Genomic DNA, 27,481 nt, shown 5'->3' with positions numbered 1-27,481 from the left:
GCATCGTCATCGGTTTATCGATATAGCATATCCTCCTATACGACCAGGTTAGCAAAAGCTATAGACTTGAAAGGCAATGGGAAGTCGGACTCGCCGAAATCGAATATCCTAGAAGTTGGTACAACTTTGATGACGAAGACGTCATTTCATTCTACATACGGCCCAGGAACCCCCGGATAGCAAGACCTCCAAAGACTCGTATATTGTTTTATTGTAATTACGAAATTACACATAAGCGGTGGGTACTACGCAAACATTCGTACAAATTTGTACGAATTAAAAAACAAGCTGATTCTGACTGCTAAACCCAACATTTCAGTGAGTTTTCGCGGGAGACTAGCCACTATTTTAGGAACGACGCTAAAACCTCTTGGAGGTTTAAACTATCATAAAAAAACAGATTTTACCGTAAACGCCGTCATGTACGCACCTCATCAATGTGATATCAACGGGGGGTTCTACACGATGTACGTCTACACAGAAATTATCCAATATCAAGCGGTCGGTGATTCTTACGTCTCCCTTTTTTGAGATGCGTACATATATCGGGTAAAAGCAACTACTCGGTCATTGTTAGATACGACACCCCGCATTACGCATCGATCAGCAAGGATCACATCACCGACATCACCATCGAGTTGAAGGATGATCAAAACCACCAAGTACCATTTTCTTACAGCAAAGTCATCGTAAAACTACACTTTAAACCAAAAAATGGTTTATTATAGACCCGGAGAGACCGCTGAAATCAGGCCGGCAGGGATTTGCCGGGTTATGCCGGGGGAGGGGTTATGCAGACCGTTATGCAGACCGATGCAGACTGTTATTGAGAAAATTGGCTATTTAGAATTAGCCCCATTATAGGCCATATCGGACTCTGCACCATTGGAGTTTTTTATCACCGTCAACAGGGATGATTATTTGGATCTTAATAACATGATGCTCTATCTACGGGTGAAAATCACGGGGTCTGACGGAGCAGTTATTGCCCACCCGGCAAAGGTGGGGCCGATAGATTACCTGGCAGCTAGCATGTTTTCACAGGTCAAAGTAATCCTCTGCAACCGCCTGATATCTCAGAGCTCCGGAACTCATCCGTATCGCTGCATCATCGAAAGTCTGCTCAAATACGGTAAAGATACGCTGTAAACTATTTTCACCACCGGGCTGTGTCTTTGTGAAACAGCCCGGTGGTGAAAATAGTTTACAGCGTATCTTTACCGTATTTGAGCAGACTTTCGATGATGCAGTGATACGGATGAGTTCCGGAGCTCTGAGATATCAGGCGGTTGCAGAGGATTACTTTGACCTGTGAAAACATGGATGTACATGACCCCGCAGGCCGTAACGAGGGGTTTACAAAGAGATTGCTCTACACCAGCCGAAGCAGTGAGGTGGAACTGCTTGCCCCATAAACAGCGATATATTCTTTCAAGAGAAACTTTTAATTAATTGGCTTGGATTTAAAATTACGGTTTATACGGGCAAAGGATGAATTCTGTTTGATGAGGTCCGACGACAAACTTGGTGAGCTTACAAATTACATATAACGGCAGCGTCCCTATTTGTCAAAAAAGTTTCCGTATCGCCCCCGGTGAGACTGGCTCACGCCCAGATGCTGCTCTCGACCACGGGCAAGTACCCCATCGATAGGGTCTGTCCAAAATCATTCTCCATACCCGCCGGCTCTCGCGTTTCCAAACAGGTCTAACAGGCGGTGATGGGGGTTCTACATGTTTACTCTTTAGAGCCGAGTCTCCGAACTGCGGAGCCAAGCGAGGTGAATATCTCTGGGTCTTTTTTTTCATAAGGTCTATCAGGAGGTGATGCAGGGTCTACTGGTTTACTCCTTAGAGAGTTAATCGTGCGTCTGACCTGTTGATTCGGCACCGTAGAAAAAGGGATGTTTTATCCGGCAAAGGCGCGTAGTAACTCTGACCCATCCTGGAGGTCTCCGGTCATCCCTAACGTTTTGCGGGGCCATAACATTTTTTAACAAATTGATCATGTGCGAACCTTGTACGGCTTTACGCCTGAACACAAACTCCCCAGATTCGTTCCATGAGCTTAGTGCTTTAGCTTTAAACATCTTGTCTAATATGTATCTGCTGTTTTTCACGCTTCTCGATGGCACATTCTTCAGAACTTCGTTGACGACAGCCTCCTCAGCTTTACCGTCTTCAACGTTAGCGGCAGTCAGCGATTCGTCTTTATGACCGGGATCAAGATCGGGTAACGAAAGCATTAAAACACTGCTCTCACGATCCCCTTGTTTAACGATGGTCAAAAACCTGCTCAGGGTATGGCTGTAAAGTTTGACCTTTTCGTAAGAATTCAAATCGGTGCGGCGTAAAATATTTCTTATGGCGGCATCCAAATCACTCTCCACGGTCTGTTGAATGTTCTCGCAAGCATTTTCACTCTTGAGCTTATCCAGCTGATGGTGAGGGACTAAATACATCTTTTCGGCATACTCCATCCTAACGATTTGCTATCAAGCTCGTGAGAAACAGCACGGCGATGCTTAGGAGCGGTAACAAGAACCCTCCCTTCTGGTTAAAGACTCGTTTCTTGGCCGCTATGGCAATTTTTTTATTGGCTACAAATTTAATATCCACTTTTCCCTTTTTCAGTTTTTGGTACTGTTGCCTGTTGATTGGAATGACGCCATAGAGGTTGTTTAGAGACACTTCGCAGAGCGCTTAAATGAATTCGTCGGACGCCGATTTAGGAGTGGCTTTAAGTAGCAGTTTTAACACCGGCAGATGCTTACAAAGTCTGGTAGACATGGTTATCACGCTCTTCTTTTTTTCAGGATATAAACCACTTGACAGTCTGAAAGCAATCCTGTTCTGAGACGGTACTGCTCCGGAGTTTTTGCTTTATAGTCTATCATTTTATAGCCGAAAGGTCGGTCGACCGCGTCGTGATAACACTCCATAAAGTATTTTGTGTTTCCGGGGGAACATTTGAAGACCTAGCATCGCCACTTGATGGATGTACCGAGGATCATATAATTGGCGTTTAAGCTGATGGTTCGGCTCGACTTTCCCTGCGCAAATAAATTTTGCACTATGTAAATAGAACTGAGATTACGATGGTGGCAGTATTGAGTGAACACGCGCTGCAGTTCAACGTTAGCGCAAGCTTGCTCCATCAGATCGTCGACCACGAGAAGGGTAGCGGTGGTAACAGGCAGTAAATCATCATCATTCAGACTCTGGGGTATTCCTTGTATAAATTTAATGTCATACAATTGAAGTAAATCATCGTACAAAGTTTGCCAGCAATCATACAACTAAACAATGTTTTCAATTTTCTTTGAAATGATATACAAACCTTTTTCCAACTGATTTGTTTTGTAATGTGAGAGTATTTTTTTGCCGTGTTGTACAATGGGATCGTTGTCTAGGCTTAGCAGAGGATCAAACAAATTCATATTTGGATTTACGGCTAATTCAAAAAGATCCAAAATAGCAGGGGATTCTATATTAAACAAATACTGTTCTAAAGATTCCGACAGTATACTTAGCATTTCGATCTCGTCCGGCGTCAGCTCTGTGGAGGATTGGTCTGATTGACGTAAGTCATCTGACCCCTCCATTTTTTTGTCAACCTGCGCGTCGCGAAACTCTTGACCAAATGATTCTATTGAATTAATTGGCCTATGAGTCGGAGGCAGATCATCGAATGGTTCATCAACCGGTTGAGGCGCAGACACTTCTTCCACTTCTACTACTTCCGACGACGGTGAGCGAGAAGGATATGGTGTTTGACCCATGTTGGTGGTTGACACCTCGTCACGTTCGCTCGTCCAAGAACTCTGGTCCCAAGCATCGATTTGAGACGTACCCCAGGTATTCACGTCATCCTTATGGCTTCTACTCGAGTCTGCTGGGTGTAAAAATAAAAAATCTTAATGGCGTGACGCCGGAGTTTAAATGCAAATAATGTAGATAGTCATTACCATAAAACAGCTCGGTCTCAGGACTGTTCGGTGGTGTCAGACAAAGGGTTTTACTCTCTGGAGAGCTCTCAGGACTGATCGACGGGGTAAAACGATAAGCCTTTCTTGGTAGTTCGCCGTTCGGTTCAGGTCGGACCACCGCTGTAAAACGATAAGTCTTTCTTGGTGGTTCGTCTCCTGGTCCAAGGCTTACCGGAGAGGTGGGACGATTCATTTTTCTAGGCTTCTTTCTTGCTGGTTCGCCGCTGGGTCCAGGAAGTGGTTCGCCGCTGGATCCTATTGGATTCTCGACGTGCGGCAGAGTGGAATCAGGTAGAATGTGAGGTTTGTCTGTTACGTTGACGGTGGGATCTTTGTCACCATCTTGCGTGAGATCGATAACTGTCTGGAAGCCGGGTTGGGTGATAAATTGTATGAAATCTAAAAATAAAATTAGATTTTCTCATAAACATAAAATAAATCAAAAATTTTGATTTCTCATAAAAACTGTTGGAGATGGATCTTGTTTTACCATCGGCTGTGGTGTCTGGATCAATCGCGGCCACTGTGAAAAAAAAAAAAAAAAACTTTTATATAAAAATTTATAAAAAGAATAGTTAATACGTACTTTACATGTATTAATACCGTCAAAGGCTTGCTGCTCAATATTTGAACCTGAGATAAAAAAAAAAAAAACCTGTTATGATTTAAAACACATGGAGAGGGTTTTTATTTGCTAGTTTAATGGAGCACACACACACACACAGAGACAGACTGTGACAAAGAAATCATGATGTCATAATATTAAACCGCCAGCAGAATGGCGCATTTTCACTATAACAGTGTGTCATAACATTAAACCGCCAGCAGATGGCACAATTTTCACTATAACAGTGTGTCATAACATTAAACTGCAGTAGATGGCGCAATTTTCACTTTAACACGGTGTCATTTCACCCAGACTCACCAGGGAAAATGGTGCTAAGCTAGAACCGTGCATTCCTAACTGGGAGCACTTACAGCCCTGTGATGTCGTGTTCATAGATGACAAACGGATAACGGCAAAACGTTGATTTAACGGACCCAGAATTGTTTTTCTGAAATCCTGAGTGCTACTGAGTTGTAGCACGGGAAGCTAAGCACATGTCAACAGGATGTCGTCGTCTTTTCAAAATAAAAGTATTTTCAACAGGACGTTGTCGTCTTTTCAAAATAAAAGTATTTTTTCATACACAACTGTCTGGGGATGAATTGGGACAATCGATGCATCGATATTAAGTCAAATAAAACATATTTTATGAATATAGTGTTAAAATATCTCTATCAGCAGATAAAATAAAGCAGCAGATAAAATACAGATGCATGTTTTATTACAGGAATGAAATTTAATATGGTTTAAACCCTTATGAAAATTAACCATGGTTTTAGTACAAATAAAACCAAAAAAACATGGTTACTATAGTTAAACCATGGTAACCACAAATTAACCATGGTTTTGCTAAATTAACCATAGTTTAACCATGGTATTTGTAGTAAATCTGTGGTTATACAAATGGTAGTCAACACGCCAAAAAACCATGGGTTACTACAGTTTTACTATAATAAAACCATGGTTATTTTTCGCAAGGGAAGACACTATAACATCATACACTGTAAAAAAAATAGCATAACATAATTTGATCAATTAACAGAGTACTTAAAATATCTCTATCACCGGATAAAATAAAACAGCATAACTTTAAGAAAATTACAGGAATTAAATGTAATATGGTTTAAAGACATCGTAGACTGTAAAAATAGCATAACGTACTTTGATCAATTAATAGTATTTAAATATCACTACCATCATATAACATGAAATTATAAAATACTCACTTTTATCCATTGTCTTGGAGAGTCGTCCGAGAAAGCTTTTTGGTTCAAGTGATTGTCTTTGAGACTCGTCCGAGAAAGTTTTTGGTTCAAGTGATGCTTTGAAACACATCAAATTGCATTTATAAAGCTGAACGTGTGAAAGAAATCGGTGTTATAAATTAAAAAAATATCATAAATTTGTGGGCACGAGAGGTGCTAGGGGCTGACCAACCGTAATTCATAGATGGAACCATCAGAAAACTGTCAAAAGCATGCTACTCCTGCATGAGATACGATGGTTTTAATTAACAACATCTTTAAAGATATTATGATTGTGTAGTAAATTCAGATGAGAGTGAACTGTGGCGTGCAAACACAGACACAGAGACTGATTTTTGGACCACCGAGGGTCAGAAAGGTTATGTGAAAACAACTCCTTTCTGCTCTCTAAAAAATGTAGTATGGATTTTGTGAAACAGTTGTTTCAGTATATTTTTTATAATGGTTTCATTTATAACCTTTTAAAAGAACAGAATGTTTTTCAACCTTAGTTAAATTGCTTTAGATTATATAAATTATATAAAGGATAGAATATAAAGAACGGAATGTTTTTCAACTTTAGCTCTGTTGTACTGTGGTATGAAAAGGAGGGGGTATGTCAGACAGTTGGGCACGCGGGCTCTCTCTGTCTGACACCCCCGCTCCGTATGTCTCGAGCCAAGGGTTAAACTCATTCAGAGAGAGTCCAATAGATGGAGCTGCGAGCTTGGGTTCTCTAAGGTAATCCAATTGGTTTTAGTAAGCTTTTTATATTCTTTTAAAGAACAGAATGTTTTTCAACCTTAGTTAAATTGCTTCAGATTATGTATATTATATAAATTATAGAATATAAAGAACGGCATGTTTTCAACTTTAGCATGATAATTAATTATATTATATAAATTATATAAATTATATAAAGGATAGGATGTTTTACATATGAATGGAAATAACTGAACTGTTTTTTTCAACCTCAGTTAAATTGTTTTAGATTATATATATATTATATAAATTATATAAAGGATATGATGTTTTATATATAAATGTGAAATAACTGAAATGTTTTTTTAACCTTTAATTGCTTTAGATTATGTATATTATATAAAGGATAGAATATAAAGAATGGCATGTTTTCAACTTTAGCATGATAATTAATTATATAAATTATATAAATTATAGAATGTTTTATATATAAATGTGAAATAACTGTCTGACACCCACTCCCATTACATTCCTGAGCAGTATATAAATGGGATTGGTGTCAGACCGCACACGCACACACATAACCACACACACACACATAACCATATAACTGGGACAAAGTTCGAACAACTTAACTGGGACAAAGTTCAAACAACCTAACTGGGACAAAGTTCAAACAACCGGCAAAAAACATCTGTCAAAACCACATGATCGATGCATGGGAGGGTTCATATACCGTAAAACTGCCTGTTAAAAACTATGATTTAGGACTAACTAGGTCAATAGGGTAAAAGCTTCTGTCAAAACCACATGATCGATGCATGGGAGGGGGTCATTAGGTTAACCCATGAACTCAAATGGAAAGTTCAACCCATCCATCATAAGGTCACCGGAAGTTCAACCTGTCAAAAGGTCAAAGGTCAAAGTCGTAAATCATCTTGACACAAGGTGCAGTATAGGTACTACTCACCATCCCTTGCAATCACACGATCATCATGAAGTGCTTTGAGAGGCTGGTCATGAGGCAGATCAAGGGCCCTATTTTAACGATCTAAACGCAAAATGTAAAGCACACAGCGCAGGTGGACTCAGGGCGTATCCAAATCCACTTTTGCTATTTTAACGATGGGCAAATGGTTGCCGCATCCTTGTGCATGGATGTGTTCTCTTAATGAGTAATGGGTGTTTTTTGGGCGTAATGTGCAATAAACCAACCAGAGTCTCATTTTCCATCCAATATATGAGTCAGTTGCGCTCGTGCCATGACGGATTTGCTTTTTACATGGCGGAATTTGGCAAGCGCAATGACAGAACGTGTCTCAGAGATGAAATGGAACTGCTCGTGTGTGAGCAAGTAGATAGCTTAATTCTGATACATGCGATGACTATCCATTATGACATATATATATATATATATAATTAGCTGTGACGAGTGGGGCAGGGCAGAGAGTCGTGGGAACGGGCGAGTCCCACAGAGGAGATGGAAGGATATAAAACTGGAGCGACGACAGTGAAGGACGAGAGAGGATCAGCCCTGGATTTTAGTTGTGTTTGCTTTTTATTTGTGCGCGACAGTCGTCCTCGAGGGGCTGTTGCGCTGTTTTGGGTTTATTTTGTTATTAAAGTCTTTATTTGATTGTCCGCCAGGTTCCCGCCTCGTTCTTCCCGTAGTTATGGAGTTTTTATTATTACATTAGCCTACAAAAAATTCTTATGCATTGCAAACCTTTAATTTTTAATATTTGGAATGTTTGTGTGCTGCTGTGCATCCCTGTGTTTAATAAGCAGCGTGTACGCACGCTGCAGACCCACCTATACTAACACGCTCTTTAAATAACAAAGAAAAAACTCAAGAATGAGTCAATCTTTCATTCGTTATCTGGCTCGGCTCGGTGTTCATCTTTAGGTCTCTCTTCACAGCAGTTCAGTCAGTGTACTGTTTGTGTAAATTAATTACTCTGGGATATTGGTTTGTTTTAACTCGGAGGGAGTGTCAGCCACGTTAAAAAAGTTAACAGCTTAAGTCATATCTAGATTAATGCTTATTGGAGACGTGAACAGTTTCAAATGATTCACTATAATTTGGTGAACTGGCTAAGAAGATCCGGTTACATCGAGTGATTAGTTCGCGAACCAGATATAACTAAACTGCAATGCTTTGAACATGCTCACAACAGACGTAGAAGAGAAAACAATGCTGAATAAAATCGTAGTTTTTGCTATTTTTGTACCAAAATGTATTTTCGATGGGGAAAGCAGCAGCATAGAACAAAGAAAATTAAGCAGAGGAACCAAATTTATTTTGATGGTGGAGATTTTTGCCTTGAAGAGAGACAATTGCTATTCCAAGCTAACCTTTCATTAGTAAACACATTTGCATAATTTTCTATGATTATGTAGTTTAACATCCCCTTTTTAATTTTAAAAATATGATTTAGGGGTGTCATATTAATGGAGATGAACGCAGACGAGCTGAACCATGGCCGTTACACTGAAAATGCTTTGAAGTACTTCTTCGACAAGCTGGATGCTTATAAACAAGCGCTCACTGATTCTGAAGACGATCTGAGCGACGATGAAAGCGGCATAATAAGACTGTATAATATCCCTAATCTACAACTGAGCGAAGATGACGACGAGGAAGAATGTATTGGACTGGCGTCAGACGAGTTGGACCGTAAGATATCAGAGGCTATATCGATAGTAACATTTGATGGGGATAAAGACAGAGAAATGGGGTAAATCTATAACATTTAGAGGCAAACAGATGCACAGTGCAAACTTCGGATCTACAAGAATACTTTTCTGTTTCTTATGGGGTGAGTTTCCATAAACATCAAAGTTTGTCGTTTTGTGTTCATTCTAAGAACACACGTTATCTCATGTTTAGTCCATGTTTAGACCTTCCCATATCTACCTATTGTTATTAGCTAGCTCATCGATTATCACAGAATCCTGTTAAAAAAGTCCTAATGCTACACAATGAAATCAATTAACCAAGTTTTATGTAGAAAACCAGCAAATAACAAATAAAATTAGCATCAATATGTACTTTTTGTTTGCATAAAAATTAAAATAATAACATTAAAAATGATGGCCACATTTGAAAGATTAAAGATTATCTCAGAATCTGTGAATAACTCAAAATGCCCCAGAACCGACTTGTGTCCCTACTTTCCATGATTGGTCACATATGCATATATATAATATATAATCCAGTACTCAAAAAAGTTTGAGAACCACTGACTGGTACAGTAAGGTGATCTGCCTGGACAAGTCCCCGGAAAATGGCACATCTGGTCACCTGGTGTAGGCCATGTCAGACCCACACACAACAAGCCATAACTCAACCTAAAACCGGTTTCTCACACATGGGCCACATCTGACCCACAAACAGCAAGCCAGAACTCAACCTTAAACCATTTTGTCACACATGGGCCACAAACAACATGCCAGAACTGACACAAAAACCAGCTTGATGTCTGTGGGCCAAATCTGGCCCAAATAACCTCTGCCACCACTGCCAGAACTCAGCCATATGTGCCATATTTGGCACAGATGAGGCTCGGAAGTGTATCATATCAGGGATAATTTGTAATGGGTTTTATTGTTTTTGTACTGTTATGCCGGTGTTCTGACCGGGACACGCCATAACAGTATATGTTGAGGGATGTAACATTTTCGTCAAATGCTTGTAACATTTGGCCAATCACAATGCACTGGATAGCTGCCCAGTCAGACCACACTTTGCTTTTCAGAATGATGAGCCTTGTAAAAATTTACGCATTTCAGAACATGGGGCATAGAGGAGAAACAGTAATGTACATTATGTGGAAAATAATGTGGTTTTGAAACTTAAACCACAAAAACACATTTCATTACACCAAATACACAAAATAATGTTATTTTTAGCAACATCATATGGCCCCTTTAAGGTTTTTTTTGTTGTTGTTGTTGTTGTTGTTTTTTGTCTTTGTAGGGCAGTATACAAATCTACAGCCAAACTAAAACTGAAATAAGACATTAATAATAAATTATATAATGAAAAAAATAAATAATCATGAAAAGACATATGAAAGCACATATTGCTGTACATTTCCAAATAAAGTGGATTAAAAGTCAATAAAGCCTTGATTAATATAAATATTTTAATTAAAAACGTCTCTACATATTATCCAATAACATTCTATTGCATTTAATCTATTAAATAAAAGCAGAGTGAGCGAGTTTATGGATATGGTAAGATTAAACTTGAATAACGAATAAAGTACCACATTTCAGCTTTTTAAGGTTGGGTACACAAAATGTTATTTTATCATTGCTTCTAGGAAATCCTCATATACTTTCTAACAGCTTCACGTTGCCTTAAACATTTAAATTTAACATGGCTTTAAGCACTATGCATCGTTAAAGTTTCACTTTCACTGTGATTAAGCTGGTAAATGTGGTGTTTATATAGAATAATCGTAATGTTTACCTTATGGCAGGGCCGTAGCCTTGGGTTTGTGGGGCACAGGTTGTACCCGTGGGCCCTGTTGTGTAAATAGCACAAATAAACAAATTAAACCTATATACATATGTCCCGAAATATTATGGGGGGTCCAGTAGTCAAAAAATTTTCAAGAACCACTGACTGGTACAGTAAGGAGATCTGCCTGGACAAGTCCCCGGAAAATGGGATCGATATAGTACGAGTTCACGGGTGGGAACTTACGGGTTTGACTGCCGTTCCAGTGCACTTTCACAGGTATAATGTTGGAAAAACTGTCTCAGGTTATGTATGTAACCATAATTCCCTGAGTAGGGAACAAGACACTGCGTCCTCTAGCCTGTCATGCTTCGGAAATAAGTTTTTGGTTTGGTGTTTGCGCGGCTCTCGGCAAGCAAACTCTCAGTTGAGTTTTTCCACATCTTGTGTTTGAATGTACTGTATTAAATGTTTAAATTAGCAAGATTTAAAACACGTGTAATGATAAGCTTTCGTGAAGACGTGAAAGGCTGTCTTTTTATGCTGGTCTTGGATAGTCAGTTGAAATCGGCAGGGGGACCCCTTCAGCCGTGGGCCACTATAATTGTCACAACCTTTCACTCCACTAGCGCTGCCTTCCGAGTTTTTGCCTACTAAGGGACATCATTCCACCACTCCATTTATGTCTATGGCTGTGTCCGTAGCCGCGTGGAAGTGTGGGTGTTTTTTGTTTAAATAGTAACAAAAAAAATCACCCGGAGTGTCTATTTACACTAATGTTGCATTCAAGTCCTGTCCGATAGATCGTATTTACAAGTTGAAAGCCGTGAAACCCCAACACAAAGTCATAATTATGAGTGGGAAACTCAAAATTTTCTTTAAAGGTGCAATAGGAGATCTTGGAAAATGCTAAATTTGGCCTGATTGCGCTGTCCAAAGCGAAGCCCCCAGAACGCATTTATGCTCACAGACCAGAATACCAGAGACAACTTCACTACAATAGGCTACATCGGCGCTTTGCAATTCCAGTCAATGTTTCAAAGTGAAGTAAACCCCTGCTCAGGGAGTAGGGAGCAATGAACATGGTGTAGCAATCATATTGATTCAAACACAGTTCGTTCACGTAGCTCGCCAGATAGCCCTTCAAACAAAGATTTTTCGGTACCACACTTCAAATGAAGGGGTATGAATTATCTCAGCAACATGGCTGCTACAACGAACAAAAAGACACATAAATGTAAACTCTTTTGGCATAAATACAGATTTTGATGTAATCATTTGTTTTATGTTACATTCAATTGTGAGTTCATATTAACAGTCATGTTACTCAAAGAAATGTTTGCAAAAAATCGTTCATATTTGCTAACGTCATATCATTACAGACTGCATGATAATCCCACAGCATATGTCTGATCAGGGCGATAACTGTCGTAGACATTGATGATTAGAAATCGATAAACCATTTTCTCAAATATTGCCTATTCGAGAGAGAGAGAAAGAGAAAGAGAAATGTAAGTTGTGACACCCGAACAGTGCTCATCCCACTGTGCGATGTCCGAACTGATTGCACTGTATTCTACGTATTCACTGTATTCTATGTAAAATAATTTTCTATTTTTAACTGTTTTAATTTATTTAAAATAACTCAATTTTTAAATAATTTCCAAAGTTTTATTGTATTTTTCTTCTTGATTATTTTACTTTCTTTTATGTTAAGCACTTTGAATTACCATTGTGTACGAAATAAATAAACTTGCCTTGCCTTAAAAATCTATTATTGAGAAAACCCAATCGTCTTACTGCATCAAGTTGCTTTATTATTATTTTTAACGTTTTCTAAACAATTAAGTTTTTTACAGTGTAAAGGTATACAGTATTGTACTGAAAAAAAATGTAAGGATGGTTTTGCATTAATTTTACTGCTGCACTGATGTGCATGTTGCACTTTACTTCTGAATATGTTATTAAAAATAAAGTTGCCTACTAAATATGCTGTTGGGTAGTTTAATCTACAACAATGCATCGTGTTGTAAAAGACCATATTTTTAGTGTTGCTGTCTGTGAAAAAAAAAAAAAAATCTAACATGTAGAACATCATATTTACTTAACACATATACTGTACTTCTTTACATCGCACCTCTGATTATTTAGAAAATGAAAGTATCAACATGTTAGAATATAAACACATTTTTCCAACTATATCAAAAGTTGCCTCAGAGGGCTCATTCAATAAATGCACAGCTAAACAGATGAGTTTTAAGTCTAGATTTAAAAGTGACTAATGTTTTAGCACATCTGATCTCTTCTGGAAGCTGATTCCAGCTGCGGGCAGCATAGTAACTAAAGGCGGACTCCCCTTGTTTTGTGTGAACCCCTGTTATTTCTAACTGACTCTATCCTAATGATCTGAGTGGTCTGTTAGGTTTATAGTCAGTGAACATATCTGCAATGTATTTCGGTCCTAGGTCATTTAGTGATTTATAGCAGAGTAAAAGTAATTTAAAATCAATCCTAAATGTAACTGGAAGCCAGTGTAAGGACCTGAGGACTGGTGTGATATTCTCTGATTTTCTGGTTCTAGTCAGAATCCTGGCAGCAGCGTTCTGGATCTGAACTAGTTTCTCCAAGTCTTGACTGGAAACAAAACATCTAATTCTTGCAATGTTTTTAGTAGAGCCCGACCAATATATCGGCCGGCCGATATTATCGGCCGACATGAGCTAATTGCAATTAAATCGGCATCAGCGTTTATAACGGCCGATGAAACATGAGAAACAGAGTCTCATGCTTCACTCATGTTATGAGTGTTGCATAGTTTGCCCACCAGAGGGAGCTCTGCAGCTCCAGAGTTGGAAACAGCGCCAGAAATTCACTACAGAAGAAAGTGATCAGCCAAGCCACGGATATGTACTGTTTTGACGGTGAGTCTGTCGTTCGTCAAGTGAAATGATTGTAGATTTAGTTCATACACTGTATACACTGTATATAAAAACGGTATGGTAGTTCTAGCCAACGGTCCTATCATTATCACTTCTAAATATTCTGTAACATCACTTACAGCCGCTAATGCATTGCTATATTAGATTAGCCACAAAGCTAATACCATGTTTATCAGTGGAAGAGCACGAACGTTAATAAGAGGTCAAACTATAACGTTAGCGTTTAACTTATTCTTATTCTATTGCGGTGTGTTTCCCACATAATGACCGCGTAATGGGCCCTTCACACAGGACGCAGTATGTAGGCGCTTGACGCTGGGTTCAGCGTTGCCCTTCAGATACAACGCGATTTGCGCTGCGCTGCGCTATGGCGTAGGCAGAGTTTTAAAAACTTTTAGCGGGAGCTCTTTCATAGTCTGTTGTTCCTCCTTTCGGTCAGCAGCAAACATGTATCTGTCCCATTGTAAGAAGCGAACGATAGCGCTAGTCCTGCTGATGAGAATTAAGAGAGAAGCAAGGAAGAAGAGGCTACCCTCAGGTCCAGAGAACAATTTGGTGAATTCAGGCTGGTTACGTTACTCAAACGCTAATATAGCTTCCTTTTTAGCAGGCCCCTTAAATGCTAGCTATTAACTTGTTTGAAGGTGGTTCTTCTCAAAATTGACACTAACGTTAACCATTCAACTTCGAATTGATTCCGTAATCTTCCGGTAATAGTAGGCAAGACGATGTTTTGATTCAGACTGCACAAAGAGAAGAGAGGAAGATATACGGGTCCGTTGTGAATGTGTCTGTGAGACCAAATATAGTGTAGTTACAGTAACTACAGTAGGTGCATCAGAAATGATTAAACCAGAGAGGACATGTAAATAAATGTGAGCTGAACAAGCGCTTTTTTTCTTTTTTCTTTTTTTACATATTGTTTCAAAGCAGCTTTACAGACATAACAGGAAAATGTTGAAATAATATTGTTAAATATAAGTAGGTAATACCTATTGCTTGACAAATATATATATATATATATATATATATATATATATATATATATATATTTCTCATTTTCGCCTATGTAGGAGATCCCTGTTTATTATTATTATAATTCTAATGATGACATGAGTAATGATACATGGTGATATTATTAATACACATGCTTATTATTTCTCTGTCTCTTTCTGCCCTACAGATGGCTGAAAAGGTGAATCATGTAGCAGCAAAGTGTGGGACTACTTCTGCAAATGCTTTAACTTTAGTATTATAATTTATTTACAGTACACACAGAGACTGTTAAAACCAGCTTCAACTGGAAGAAAGTAAAAGTGTTAAATGTTTAAAACAAGACTGTTTTTTGATCATTAAAAAACTATATACTTTTGATGTGCAATTGTTTAGTCATTGAGACTGTAATCTAAGGCTTTTTTTTAAAACATAAATCCCTTCTGGAAAATGGTTTATACAGCCCACATACATAGAACAGGCAGATATTTTGCTATTGAATGTTGTGTAAGTGCAGTTTAAAGGAAATGGGTCTAATATCCAGATTATTTTTAAAATCAAAATATTGGCTTATAAATTGGCTCTTTTCGAGCTCATATTCGAATAATAATACACACCAAGATTCCTGACTTGGTTTTTAGTTGTTTGACCCCTAGAGTCAAGGTATGCATTCACCATGAAAACTTCATCTTTGTTTCTAAATGCAATAACTTCAACTATTCATTTTACCAATACATTGGCAGAGGAAGTCAATGGGGCTGTAGTAATTTAGAGATAAGGCTAGGTAAATCTGGGTATCATCAGCATAGATGTGCAATTTGGTTCTTTCTCATTATTTGACTTAGTGGGAGCATATACAGGCTAAAAAAGAGCGGTGCAAGAATTGACCCTTATGGTTTAATAAAGATATTTTGTTGAGCCAATGTAAATTGGTTTGATCATGCAAGTGCTGATTATCTTATTTTTGTAATAGAAAAATTATTGTCACAGCAGCTAAAACAACAACTACTGTAATTGAGGTAATTTATTTTTTTCCTTTGTTTAATTTTTGTTTCCTGAAAAAAAAAGAATGTTTTAAAAGTAAAAAACATTATGAAATTTATGTTTAATTATACTTACAAACGTGAAAGTATATATTGGTCTAATAAGCAAACAACATTTTCTTTGTTTCTAAGACAATTTAAAAGACTAATATATCCAAGAAATAGACATAAGAGGTTGAAAACCTACATGTCATAATGGATAGTCATCGCATGTATCAGAATTAGGCTCTCTATTTGCTAGCACACGAGCAGCTCCATTTCATCTTGGAGAGAGATCGAGAGTTCTGTCTTTGTGCTTATCAAATTCCGCCATGTAAATACAGTAGTAATTCTGTCATGGCACGTGCGCAACTGGCTCTTAAAGAAAATGGAAGATGAGATTTCTTTACACATTGCATTTACATTGTTAAAATAGGGTCCCTGAAGTTTACAAATAAATTACACTACAAAAATTAATAATGTATACAACATATTAATTTAATTTTTAACTTACATTACAACAATAAACTGCAGACATTAGGTTGTTTCACTGACAATATGATATTTAAAAAAAAAAGATACTGAGAAACTGTAATATACCTATTTTTTTCCCACTTCTTTCTCTTGCCTAATAGAAATTGGCTAATAAATAATGTATTAGTTAAGCATTTTCTCAAGAAGAGAAAACAGTAAATCCCTGTTCTCCTGTGCTTTTCTCTTTGTCTCTCTCTGTAGTTTGAAGTCCTCACTGAGCTTTTCCACCATCTTCCACTTCCAATCTTAAGTGCAAATAAATCATGCCTTTTAACAACAATGGCACAATGATTTTCAGCAAAAATGTGTGCATGAACTTGCTTACTTTGTATTTTTTAAGACTTTCCCCAGCAGGCTCATTTTCTCCAGAATAAAACAAGAATAAATGGAAACACTTAAGAAAAATATAAAGACAGGGTTGCAATCTTAACATTAGAAAATACAACAAAGTAGGACATGCTTACAAAATACTGAAGTGCTAAAGTCTGTTTAAAACATTTGTAGACATATCTTGAATGACAGCACTACAAAAACACAACAAAGGAAATGCCATTGGCCATGGTTATCTTATTGTTTGTTTAAAAAAAAAAACACTGGCTTTTAACTCTTTTGCTATGTATTTGAGTAAATGAAAACACATTTCAATGCAATTTCCCCAACAGAACCATCACCCACCATGTTCTTTGACTATAAACACTGTTATCATCTACGCGCAAGTGATTCTGGCATATGTTAGGATGTGAAGTGTCCATCAGATGTACACTTAATTTTCCTGTGAAACAGAGGGCGCATTTGAAGTCACTATTGAAAAAATGTAAGCATTTGAGGGTGCATTCTGAATTGGGACAGCTTACGTTGTAATGCTGTGACACAATCACTCTTCAGATGCGCCCTTCGGAGTCCATGAGCTTCAGTTTGGGACACAGCTTGCAACAACTCATTAGCTCCACCACCTTGGGGCTGTTTCATAAAAAAAGTTTACCAAATAAGCCAGGCTTATTTCAGTTTACTTATTTCAGACTTATTTTCACTTGATTTGGTTCCATAAAGCAAAATTACCATAGCGCAAGCTCACTCACTATAGCAACTTATGCTGGGAAAATAACCTAGTCCGAGGCAGACTTATGTGGTTGTGATTTACAGGCTCAAAATCCTGCCTGGAACTCAGCATACCATATTTTCCAGACTATAGACCTTTTTCCTCGCTTCTCCATGGAGGACGACATAGCGGCGAGTGACTTCCTGTAGGATGCTTTGTACTTCTGTTTAGCAATTGTCAAGTTAGTGTAATTGTGAATCGCGGAGGCTCTGGGAAATTTTGTGCTGCTAAAGGCTGTCACATCAGCTACAGGAAACTCAAAAATTTTCTTGATCAAGAGTATTATGATCATAAGCCAACAATAAGAGCAGAATGTTAATGCCCAAGACCATTTAAATTGCACTAGATGCCATCCGATGATGACGGTAAAAGACATTGGCTTGCAGCACTTAATTTAAAATGCCCACCTCCTAACATCCATGCATGCTCATTCCACTTTGTGGACAGACAACCAGTGACAGAAAATCCATATCCTGAACTTTGGCTTGGATATGATCATGCATTAAGTAAGAAGAGAACACGACGAACGTGGCCGGACCAAGGTGAGAATATCTACTAACGTTATTTACACGGCTAACGTGCTATTAGGTCTGCACAATTAATTGAAATGCAGCTTATGATACAATCATTTTAGTATGTCTAGACGACCAAGTTCTCATGATGTGTGCTTAAATATCTTTAAGAAACCAGCATTTCATTCAGCATTTAAGTGTATTCAATATTCAATATATATTCAGCATTAATGTATGTGTTATGAAACAAAATTTTGTTGCAATATTTTCAGTGTTATCAAATATGATAATCACAAAGGAACACTGGTTTAACATATATTTATAGAATCGGCTCATTATTTGAATTATTCTGAATCTGAAATTTGATTATTTTACCAGCTGTAAATGTATAGTACCTTAAAGCTGTGGTAGGGAACTTTTGACGCTCTAGCGGTTAATAAACAAAACTGCTTGCGTCTTGCGGAAGAACATTGTAGCCGGAACTACTTCTCTCTGTTTATGTCTATGAAGAATCACAAAGGTACTGGGTTACTCCGCCGCGGTACCCCCGAAGCAATCTAAAATAGTCAGAATTTAAACACTTATTATAGATGTACCCTAGTGATTCAGGACAAGCTAAAAACACGGTTTGGAAAACAGATTCATGGTGTACTCGTTTATTATATACATTTTTCTACATTTTGAACACAAACAAAGTTACGGACCGGACCTCTGGTTGTTTCTTACCGGTAGCAGATGACTTTCTGCAAATGGCCATAGGACCACTGGGAGGAGCCAGAGGAGCTTGATTTTTTCACAGATTATCTGTCTCATATTCTACTGTCAGGACATAATGACAGATTTAACAAATATGTAAAAAAATATATTTTTACAAAAGTTACCTACTGCAGCTTTAAGGCCTGGTTTTACAGACAGGGCTTAAACTAAGCAAGGATTGGGCCATAGTTCAATCAGGTCATTAAAGTAACACGCCTTAGAAATGACATTACTGGTGAGCATCTTGAGACAAAACAAAGGCACTGATATCAGTCAGTCAGTGTCAGTTTCTTTCAGTGGATAGTTCACCATATTGCTGTTCAAATCACAACATTTAACAAAACAATACCTAAAAGTAGTTGTTCATTAACTAATTTTGGTTAACACAATTTGGAAAGTCAGTATTTTGTCTTCCATACAATGCCAATTAAAAGTGTGTTAGTGCTAAACCAAAATTCTGCATTTTATATCCTAAAATTAATTAGTTAATCGATTTTTTGTAATTAACCATTTTCTTAAAAAAAAAAAAAAAAAAAAAAATTAAAATAGAAACTAACCCTGTACCATATAATATCCCATATGATTTTAGATGCTTTACTGTATAATGCCTTTTCTGTATTTACAGGAGCTGTTGGAACACAGTGGGAAGACCACATCTTCGAGGAGCATTGTTATATTAAGAGACAACACAGTATAACTTATGTAAACCAGTCAACGCAGAGCGATACATTCAAGCCTCCAACTCTGATGAATGACCATGACTCAAATCTCTACACTGTGCTCCCTTTCCACACATTTCATACCCTTGTAGCTGTTCTGAATCCCCATGAGAATCTGGCTTACCAGACTAAAATTGAACAGCAAATCTTGCTAACACTAATGAAGCTGAAATTAAACCTGTTGATAGAAGATCTTGCCATTCCATTCCGTATATCAGTGATAATTTCTTTTTGTATTGACACCATGGCTGCAGTCTTGAAGAAACTGATACCATGGCTCCCCAAAGAAACAATCAGGGCCACAACACCAAAGGCATACAAGCAACATTTTCCCAATGTTACCTGTATCTTAGACTGCAGTGAAAGTGAAGTCTAAAGACCAGGGAACCTAGACTTAAGGTCTGAATCATACAGCCACTACTATGCTTGCAACACCATCAAGTATTTAGTGGCTATTGCGCCATGTGGTCTAGTAATGTTTATATCTGCAGCGACAAATTCATCACGTGATTCTGGCATTCTCGAATACCTCCATCCAGGAGATGAAGTGATGGTGGACAGGGTTTTTTTGATTAGAGACTTGTTGTGTGAAAGAAAAGTCAATATGATAATTCCTCACTTTGCCAACAAAATGCAGCTAACAGAAGAAAAAGTCACATTTAGCCGCAGGATTGCAAATATAAGAATACATGTTGAATGTACTATTAGGAGACTCAAGGTATACAAAGTGTTATCACAAACCTTACCTATCACCCTTGTGCCAAAGATAGATAAAATTCTGCTTGTATGTGCAGCTTTAGTGAATTTGCGTAGTGATCTGATCCATGAAGCAGACAATTAATTTTAAAATGAAATGTTGTCTTCATTAACTTCCCTCATGATTTATTTTGGAGAATGTTGGTAACCAGACAGCTGATAGTAACCAGACTTCCATAATGTGTTTTTTTTTCTCACTATGAACTCAATGGTTACAATCAACTGTCTGGTTACCAACATTCTCCAAAATAAATCATTGTTCAACAGAAGAAAAAAAAACTAAGCAAATTTGGACTGACAGGACGGTGAGAAAGTTTACCTGACAAGTTATAAAGTACAACGACCTGATTTAATTTAGTTAAAGCATTGTTAAACGCATTATGGATCTATGAATTGGCTTAAATGCCATTTTAATATAAACTAACTTATCAATTGTTTATGTTCTCAAGCCTCAACAAATTCGTCAATTAAAGCTCCAATATGGGGGAATTTTGTAATCAAATTTCCGAAAATAACTTGCACAGTGTGATATATTTCCTCCAGTTGTGTACTTACAATATCTCAAAAATCTCCAAAGATTTTTTATTTCAGAGAAATTCCGATTTTAAATAACTGGCCGTCCCAGAAAAGAAATCTCGCCTCTCAGTGACGCAATGTCCGCTCTATACTTTTTTTCCAATGTAGACCATGTGATGTTCCACCACACCGGAATATCACATGGTCAAATGCGGAAGTGGTGGTTATGTTATAGCCGCGCGTATGGTTTGGTTGTCGTTGTTATGGATCACGATTACTCTTTGGCGAGTATTGAAGTGCCAGTAAAACGTAAGCGTCCATATTCGGATACACGCAGACTGTGTGACAAACGGAGTAATAAAACCAGGATAAATATCGGCCAGGCGTTTACGAGATGGAGAGAGCTGCGCGAAATTTTCTTGGACTTGACAGAGACTCTGCTCTCGCAAGTGTATTGATAGACAGGTAAGCAAATCAATTATTGATGATTTTAATAGATATGAATTACACCACATGCCTGTACATTCTGTCACTGTAGCATCTTTTTATCAATAACGTTACCTGCGAGAAAATAACATAACGTGGCAAATGGACTGTTTCAGTTTCAATAATAGCACTTATAAACAAAGTTATATTGCTCTTTGTACTGAGGTGAGGATTTTTATCACGTGTGGTAACCAAGATTATGGCAGTACAATTAAATACAATCGGATATGTGTTGTTAAAAATATATTTAGTCATTACTTTCAAATGTTTGTTCAAATTTACTTTTAGAACGATTGGTTTGAGCACGTTAAACAACACGGCATTAACCATAAACACGTAACACTGCACAACATTAACCCAACAAATCATTTAACAAATAGCTGTAAGTTGTAACGGGATAATATATGTTTTTTTTTTGTTTGTTTTTTATGAAACGGAGGCCAGCGAGTCGTGCTGTGCAGGTAAACCTCACTCTCCGATCTCAAGAGACGCACTAGCGACAGACGCTAATGGCTGTAGCCATTTAGCCTCCTTGTTAGTGCGTCCGCCTCCCATGCCGAAGACCTGAGTTTGAGCCCCACTCGGAGCGAGTGCAAGGAGTGTCAGAGAGGACCCGGGAGAGAGGGGTTACATATAGTATAACATTTCACGTTCCTTGCAGTTCATTAATTATGATGACATAAAATAATACGATCAGATATACAGGTAATACAAAAACGAATAAATTACCTCATCCGTGATCATGATTCATTTATCCAATTTAGATACATTGCTATGGTGAAAACACATTAAAAACGACATCCCCCATCGTCACCTGCTTCATAGCGTCATCAAGCTTCGCCTTTGTTATTGTTGGAAATGTGCCCTCTTGTGGTCAATTACAAAAATCGCATACTGGAGCTTTAAACTAAAAACTTTAAAATGCCATTCCCACAACATATAGAAACATCCTGTTCACAACATTCCTTTCAAAAAGAAACTCTGAAAAGCATTAAGACATTAAAAGACATTGGTTTCATACCACTTTAATCTCAACTTCGCTGATGCTTCAACCAATTCATCAATTAAAAAAAAAAAAAAAAGGAAATAGTAATGGTTGCAGGCACTTCACCGCATTAGTTTGTTTTTCAGTCCATTAACTTTGGCGGATCAGCTTTCCCCATCAATGTTCATGAAGATCCACTGGATCACATCAAAGGTGTATCGCAGCTCTTTGGGATAGTTGATGTTTAAAGCGTAAAGCAGTCCAAACAATGTGACAAAGGCATTTGGAAAGTCTTGTAGATACACAATGAAAATTTCCCCTTCCAGTTTCAAAGCCATATTCACAAAGTCGTCTGGGAAGGCACAATCTTGTCTGGTGTCCTCGCTGATTGACAAGATGCCCAACTTAACACTCTGAACAACATTGTTCTCATTGTCAGTTGAAACATTTAAATCAAGAATAAGTGAGAATTTATGTGAGCTGCATTGAGTGCCCATTTAGTCAGTGGCCAAACACTGACATTACATCTAAATATAGATTAATACTTATTTAAGCACAGATCAAACAGTCAAACTCTTTGAGTGATTTTGCTATGTCATTTGTTTGATTTAAATCACTGACAGACAGCAGTTTAGCTGCTGTCACTTTAAGTTTGGGGTTTTAGGGAGAAACAAAAGCACATCTCTGAAGGAATGGAAGGTGTGCTGGAAGTAATGTAACAGCGGCACAATGACCGTTCTACATCGTTTATCTTTCATTGTTGGAAGCCAAAAACTACATTTACATTTACATTTAATCATTTAGCAGACGCTTTTATCCAAAGCGACTTACAAATGAGAACAATAGAAGCAGTCAGGTCAACAAGAGAACAACAACAGTATACAAGTGCCATGACAAGTCTCAGTTAGTCTAGTATAGAACGCATAGCCAGGTTTTTTTTTTTTTTTTTTTAAATGAAAAAGACAAGAAAACAAAAAGTGCTGGTGTTAGTAGGTTAAGTGCAGGCGAAAAAGATGAGTCTTTAGATGTTTCTTGAAAATGAGTAAAGACTCTGTACGAATTGAGATTGGGAGGTCATTCCACCAGCTGGGCACAGTCCAGGAAAAGGTCCGTGAAAGTGATTTTGAATTTCTTTGGGATGGCCCCACAAGGCATTGTTCACTTGCAGAGCGCAAACTTCTGGAGGGCACATAGGATTTAACCAGTGAGTTTAGGTAAGTTGGTGCAATGCCAGTGGTCGTCTTGTAGGCAAGCATCAGTACCTTGAATTTGATGCGAGCGGCTACTGGTAGCCAGTGTAACCTGATGAGGAGAGGAGTAACATGAGCTTTTTTTGGCTCATTGAAGACAACCCTCGCTGCTGCATTTTGGATCATTTGCAGAGGCTTGACAGTACATGCAGGAAGGACCTCCAGGAGAGCATTACAATAGTCCAGTCTGGAGAGAACAAGAGCTTGGACAAGAAGTTGGGTTGCTTGCTCTGACAGGAAGGGTTAAATCTTCCTAATGTTGTATAAGGCAAACCTGCAGGACCGGGTCGTTGTAGCAATGTGGTCAGTGAAGCTTAATTGATGATCCATCACAACTCCTAGGTTTCTGGCTGTCGTCGAAGGAGTTATGGTTGACGAGCCCAGCTGTACAGAGAAGTTGTGATGAATCAATGGGTTAGCTGGAATCACCAGGAGTTCAGTTTTTATAAGGTTAAGCTGAAGGTGATGGTCATTCATCCAGCTAGAAATGTCACTCAGACAGGCTGAAATGCGAGCAGCTACCGTCGGGTCATCTGGCTGGAATGAGAAGTAGAGTTGGGTGTCATCAGCATAGCAGTGATAAGAAAAGCCATGCTTCTGAATGACAGATCCTAAAGATGTCATGTAGATGGAGAAGAGAAGTGGTCCAAGTACTGAGCCTTGAGGAACCCCAGTAGCAAGGTGGTGTGACTTCGAAACATCACCCCTCCAAGACACACTGAAGGATCTGTCAGAGAGGTAGGACTTAACCCACAGGAGAGCAGTTCCAGAGATGCCCATCTTTCTGAGGGTGGACAGGAGAATCTGGTGATTAACAGCACAAAAGCAGCGGACAGGTCCAGTAAGATGAGTACCGAGGATTTTGAAGCTGCTCTTGCTAGTCGCAAGGCTTCAGTAACGGAGAGCAGAGCAGTCTCAGTGGAGTGGCCACTTTTGAAGCCAGATTGGTTGCTGTCCAGGAGGTTGTTCTGTACAAGGAACATAGAAAGCTGGTTGAACACAGCTCGCTCAAGTGTCTTTGCAATGAATGGAAGAAGGGATACCGGTCTGTAGTTTTCAAGAAGCGCTGGATTTAGAGATGGTTTCTTGAGCAGTGGGCTTACCCGAGCTAATTGTACATCTCTATTATTATCTTTAATTACTGCCTTATAATTTTTTTGCTTTCAAATGCAAGGAGACCCTTAAACTTGACAACGTGTTGTGTTCTCAAATAACAAATGACACACACAGGCATCACTGAAACATGCAGTGTGCCAATTAGATCCTGCACTAAACCCTCTGGCTTATCATGCTAAATATAAGCTCTAAGTTGTTCGAACAAGAAAAAAAAAAAAAAAAACTTTTGGGGGGTTGGGTGTTTGGCTCGAAGTCTTGGTGCAAATGACCCTAGGCTGAATTTACTCCGAACCGAAGTTACCCACATCTCAAATTGATTTTAAGAATTTCCAAAGACTGCTGTGAAAACCCACCTGTATCTGGTGCTGTGCAACTGAGATGAAGTGAAGTGACTGAGGTAAAAAAAAAAAAAAACGTTTGGTGAACAAGAGTCAACACTGTCAGGAATCATTCGACAGAATCCAGTAGCGAGTAGAAATAAGGTTTATTGAAACAGTCAGTAGACCAAACAGAATTTCTGGCAGACAACTGGGCACCAAGCAGGTCCTAGAGATCACAACAGCTGCAGTGTAGACTCCAAGCAGGGCAGGGCAGGGCAGAAATGTGATGTGCTGAGACGATCCTCAAACATAACCTGACTGACACAGCCCTACATATAGGACTACTAAACGAGACACACCTGCGACTGATCTGATTGCTCGTCAGCGCAGCTGGCGCTGATAGGCAATCAGATCAGTGCAGTACACACAAAATGAGCAAGCAAACCTGCGAACCGTGACATTACCCCACCCCCTAGGAGCGTCACCTGACGCTCTCAGAGGGTCCTACCTAGCGATTGTAAGCATCGATAAGGGTTTGATCCAATATGTCCCGGGCAGGAACCCAACTCCTCTCCTCCGGACCGTAACCCTCCCAGTCCACCAAGTACTGGAATCCACGTCCCCTCCGCCTTGAGTCCAGGATACGATTAACCGAATAGGCTGGTTCCCCATCTACAGTGGGAAGTCGTGGCGTAATGGTTAGAGAGTCAGACTCCCAATCGAAGGGTTGTGAGTTCTAGTCTCGGGCCGGACGGAATTGTGGGTGGGGGGAGTGCATGTACAGTTCTCTCTCCACCTTCAATACCATGACTTAGGTGCCCTTGAGCAAGGCACCGAACCCCCAACTGCTCCCCGGGCGCCGCAGCATAAATGGCTGCCCACTGCTCCGGGTGTGTGCTCACAGTGTGTGTGTGTGTGTGTGTGTTCACTGCTCTGTGTGTGTGCACTTCAGATGGGTTAAATGCAGAGCACAAATTCTGAGTATGGGTCACCATACTTGGCTGAATGTCACTTCACTCACTCACTCATACACTCACTACAATTCGCGGCGGTGGGGGAACCGGGATAGGCGGATTTATAGTTGAACGAAAAACTGGCTTGATTTTAGATACGTGGAAGGCGGGGTGAATCCTCTGGTATGCCGGAGGGAGTTTGAGGCGGACCGTCACCGGACTAAGAATTTTGGTGATGGTAAACGGGCCGATGAATTTAGGAGCTAATTTTCTACAAACGGAGCGGAGGGGAATATCAGCAGATGAAAGCCACACTTTTTGACCAGCGACGTAGACGGGAGGTTTCGACCGGTGGCGATCGGCCTGGACCTTAGTGCACAAACCCACCTGGAGAAGGGTCTCCCTGGCCGTTCTCCAGATGTCTCTGCACCCCTGGACGAATTCGTGAGCAGAGGGGACCACGACTTCAGATGCCAGACTAGGAAAAATTGGTGGCTGGTACCCTAAACTACACTCAAACGGAAAAAGGCCGTGGACTACACTGGTAATGAGTTATGTGCATACTCAACCCATGAGATATGCTGACTCCAAGAGGACGGATTCTGTGAGGCTAAACATCGTAACCCTCGTTCCAAATCTTGGTTAGCCCGCTCCGTCTGACCACTGCTCTGGGGATGAAACCCAGAAGAAAGACTGACATTCACCGAAATCTAGCGCAATATGTGACCAGGGTCTCGAAGGAACTGACAACGGTTGAAGGAGCCCAGCAGGAGGGCGAGTGGAAGACTTACAACTAGCACAGACTGAGCAGGCCAATACAAAACGACGAGTGTCACGAGCCATAGTTTGCCACCAGAACCGTTGCTTAATGAGAAAAATGGTGCGATTTACTGCTGGATGACACGCCAGCTTGGAACAATGACCCCACCGAATGACGTTGGACCTCAATTTCTCTGGCACAAATAAACGACCCGGTGGACATCCGGGGGAGGCACTACCCCATCTAAGGCCATGCGGACTTTCGACTCGATCTCCGAGGTCAACATTGAAACCACACAATTATGTGGAACGATGGACTCGGGAGAAACCGGGCGTTCAGATTGGTCAAAAATGCGGGACAATGCATCAGGTTTGATGTTCATGGAACCTGGACGATAGGAAATGGAAAAATCAAACCGACCGAAAAAAAAGTGCCCACCGAGCCTGCTTAGAGTTAAGTCGTTTGACGGATCTGATGTATTAAAGGTTCTTGTGGTTGGTCCAAACAATGAAAGGTACCCCCGAACCCTCCAACCAATGACGCCACTCCTCCAAGGCTAACTTGACTGCCAACAACTCTCTATTACCAATGTCGTAATTACATTCAGCGGAAGACAAACGATGAGAATAATAAGCGCACGGATGAACCTTGCCATCCACAGAGGAGTGCTGGGAGAGAACCGCACCTACCCCCACCTCTGACGCATCGACCTCCACATCAAACTGACGAGAGGAATCAGGAGCAACAAGAATGGGG

General features: G+C 39.4%; 2 protein-coding genes across 7 annotated transcripts in view; one reads left to right on the top strand and one right to left on the bottom strand.

Annotated features, from left to right (window-relative positions):
* fgf12a (fibroblast growth factor 12a) overlaps positions 1 to 27,481 on the top strand; it is a 123,432-nt gene that overhangs the window by 59,800 nt on the left and 36,151 nt on the right. The window lies entirely within an intron of this gene.
* LOC128021557 (uncharacterized) lies at positions 3,191 to 5,256 on the bottom strand. Of its 5 annotated transcripts, none has more exons than XR_008185586.1 (5): positions 4,914 to 5,256; positions 4,580 to 4,621; positions 4,479 to 4,511; positions 3,968 to 4,387; positions 3,191 to 3,891 (listed from the first exon to the last, which is right to left on the bottom strand). XR_008185586.1 is itself a non-coding variant. In XM_052608867.1 (5 exons), the coding sequence occupies exons 1-5, from the start codon at positions 4,986 to 4,988 to the stop codon at positions 3,299 to 3,301; spliced, it is 1,113 nt and encodes a 370-aa protein (XP_052464827.1). In that variant the 5' UTR covers positions 4,989 to 5,256; the 3' UTR covers positions 3,191 to 3,298. The 5 variants fall into 5 exon arrangements, 3 of the variants coding, with proteins under 3 accessions (XP_052464827.1, XP_052464836.1, XP_052464841.1); XR_008185587.1 differs by having other exon boundaries at positions 4,592 to 4,621; XM_052608867.1 differs by having other exon boundaries at positions 3,191 to 3,894; positions 4,967 to 5,256.

The sequence above is a fragment of the Carassius gibelio genome, chromosome A2 (assembly GCF_023724105.1).
Source record: "Carassius gibelio isolate Cgi1373 ecotype wild population from Czech Republic chromosome A2, carGib1.2-hapl.c, whole genome shotgun sequence".
In the NCBI taxonomy this organism is placed as follows: domain Eukaryota; kingdom Metazoa; phylum Chordata; class Actinopteri; order Cypriniformes; family Cyprinidae; genus Carassius; species Carassius gibelio.
The sequence above is the reverse complement of the archived record's forward strand: the minus strand, read 5'-3'. Positions and strand labels throughout refer to the sequence as shown.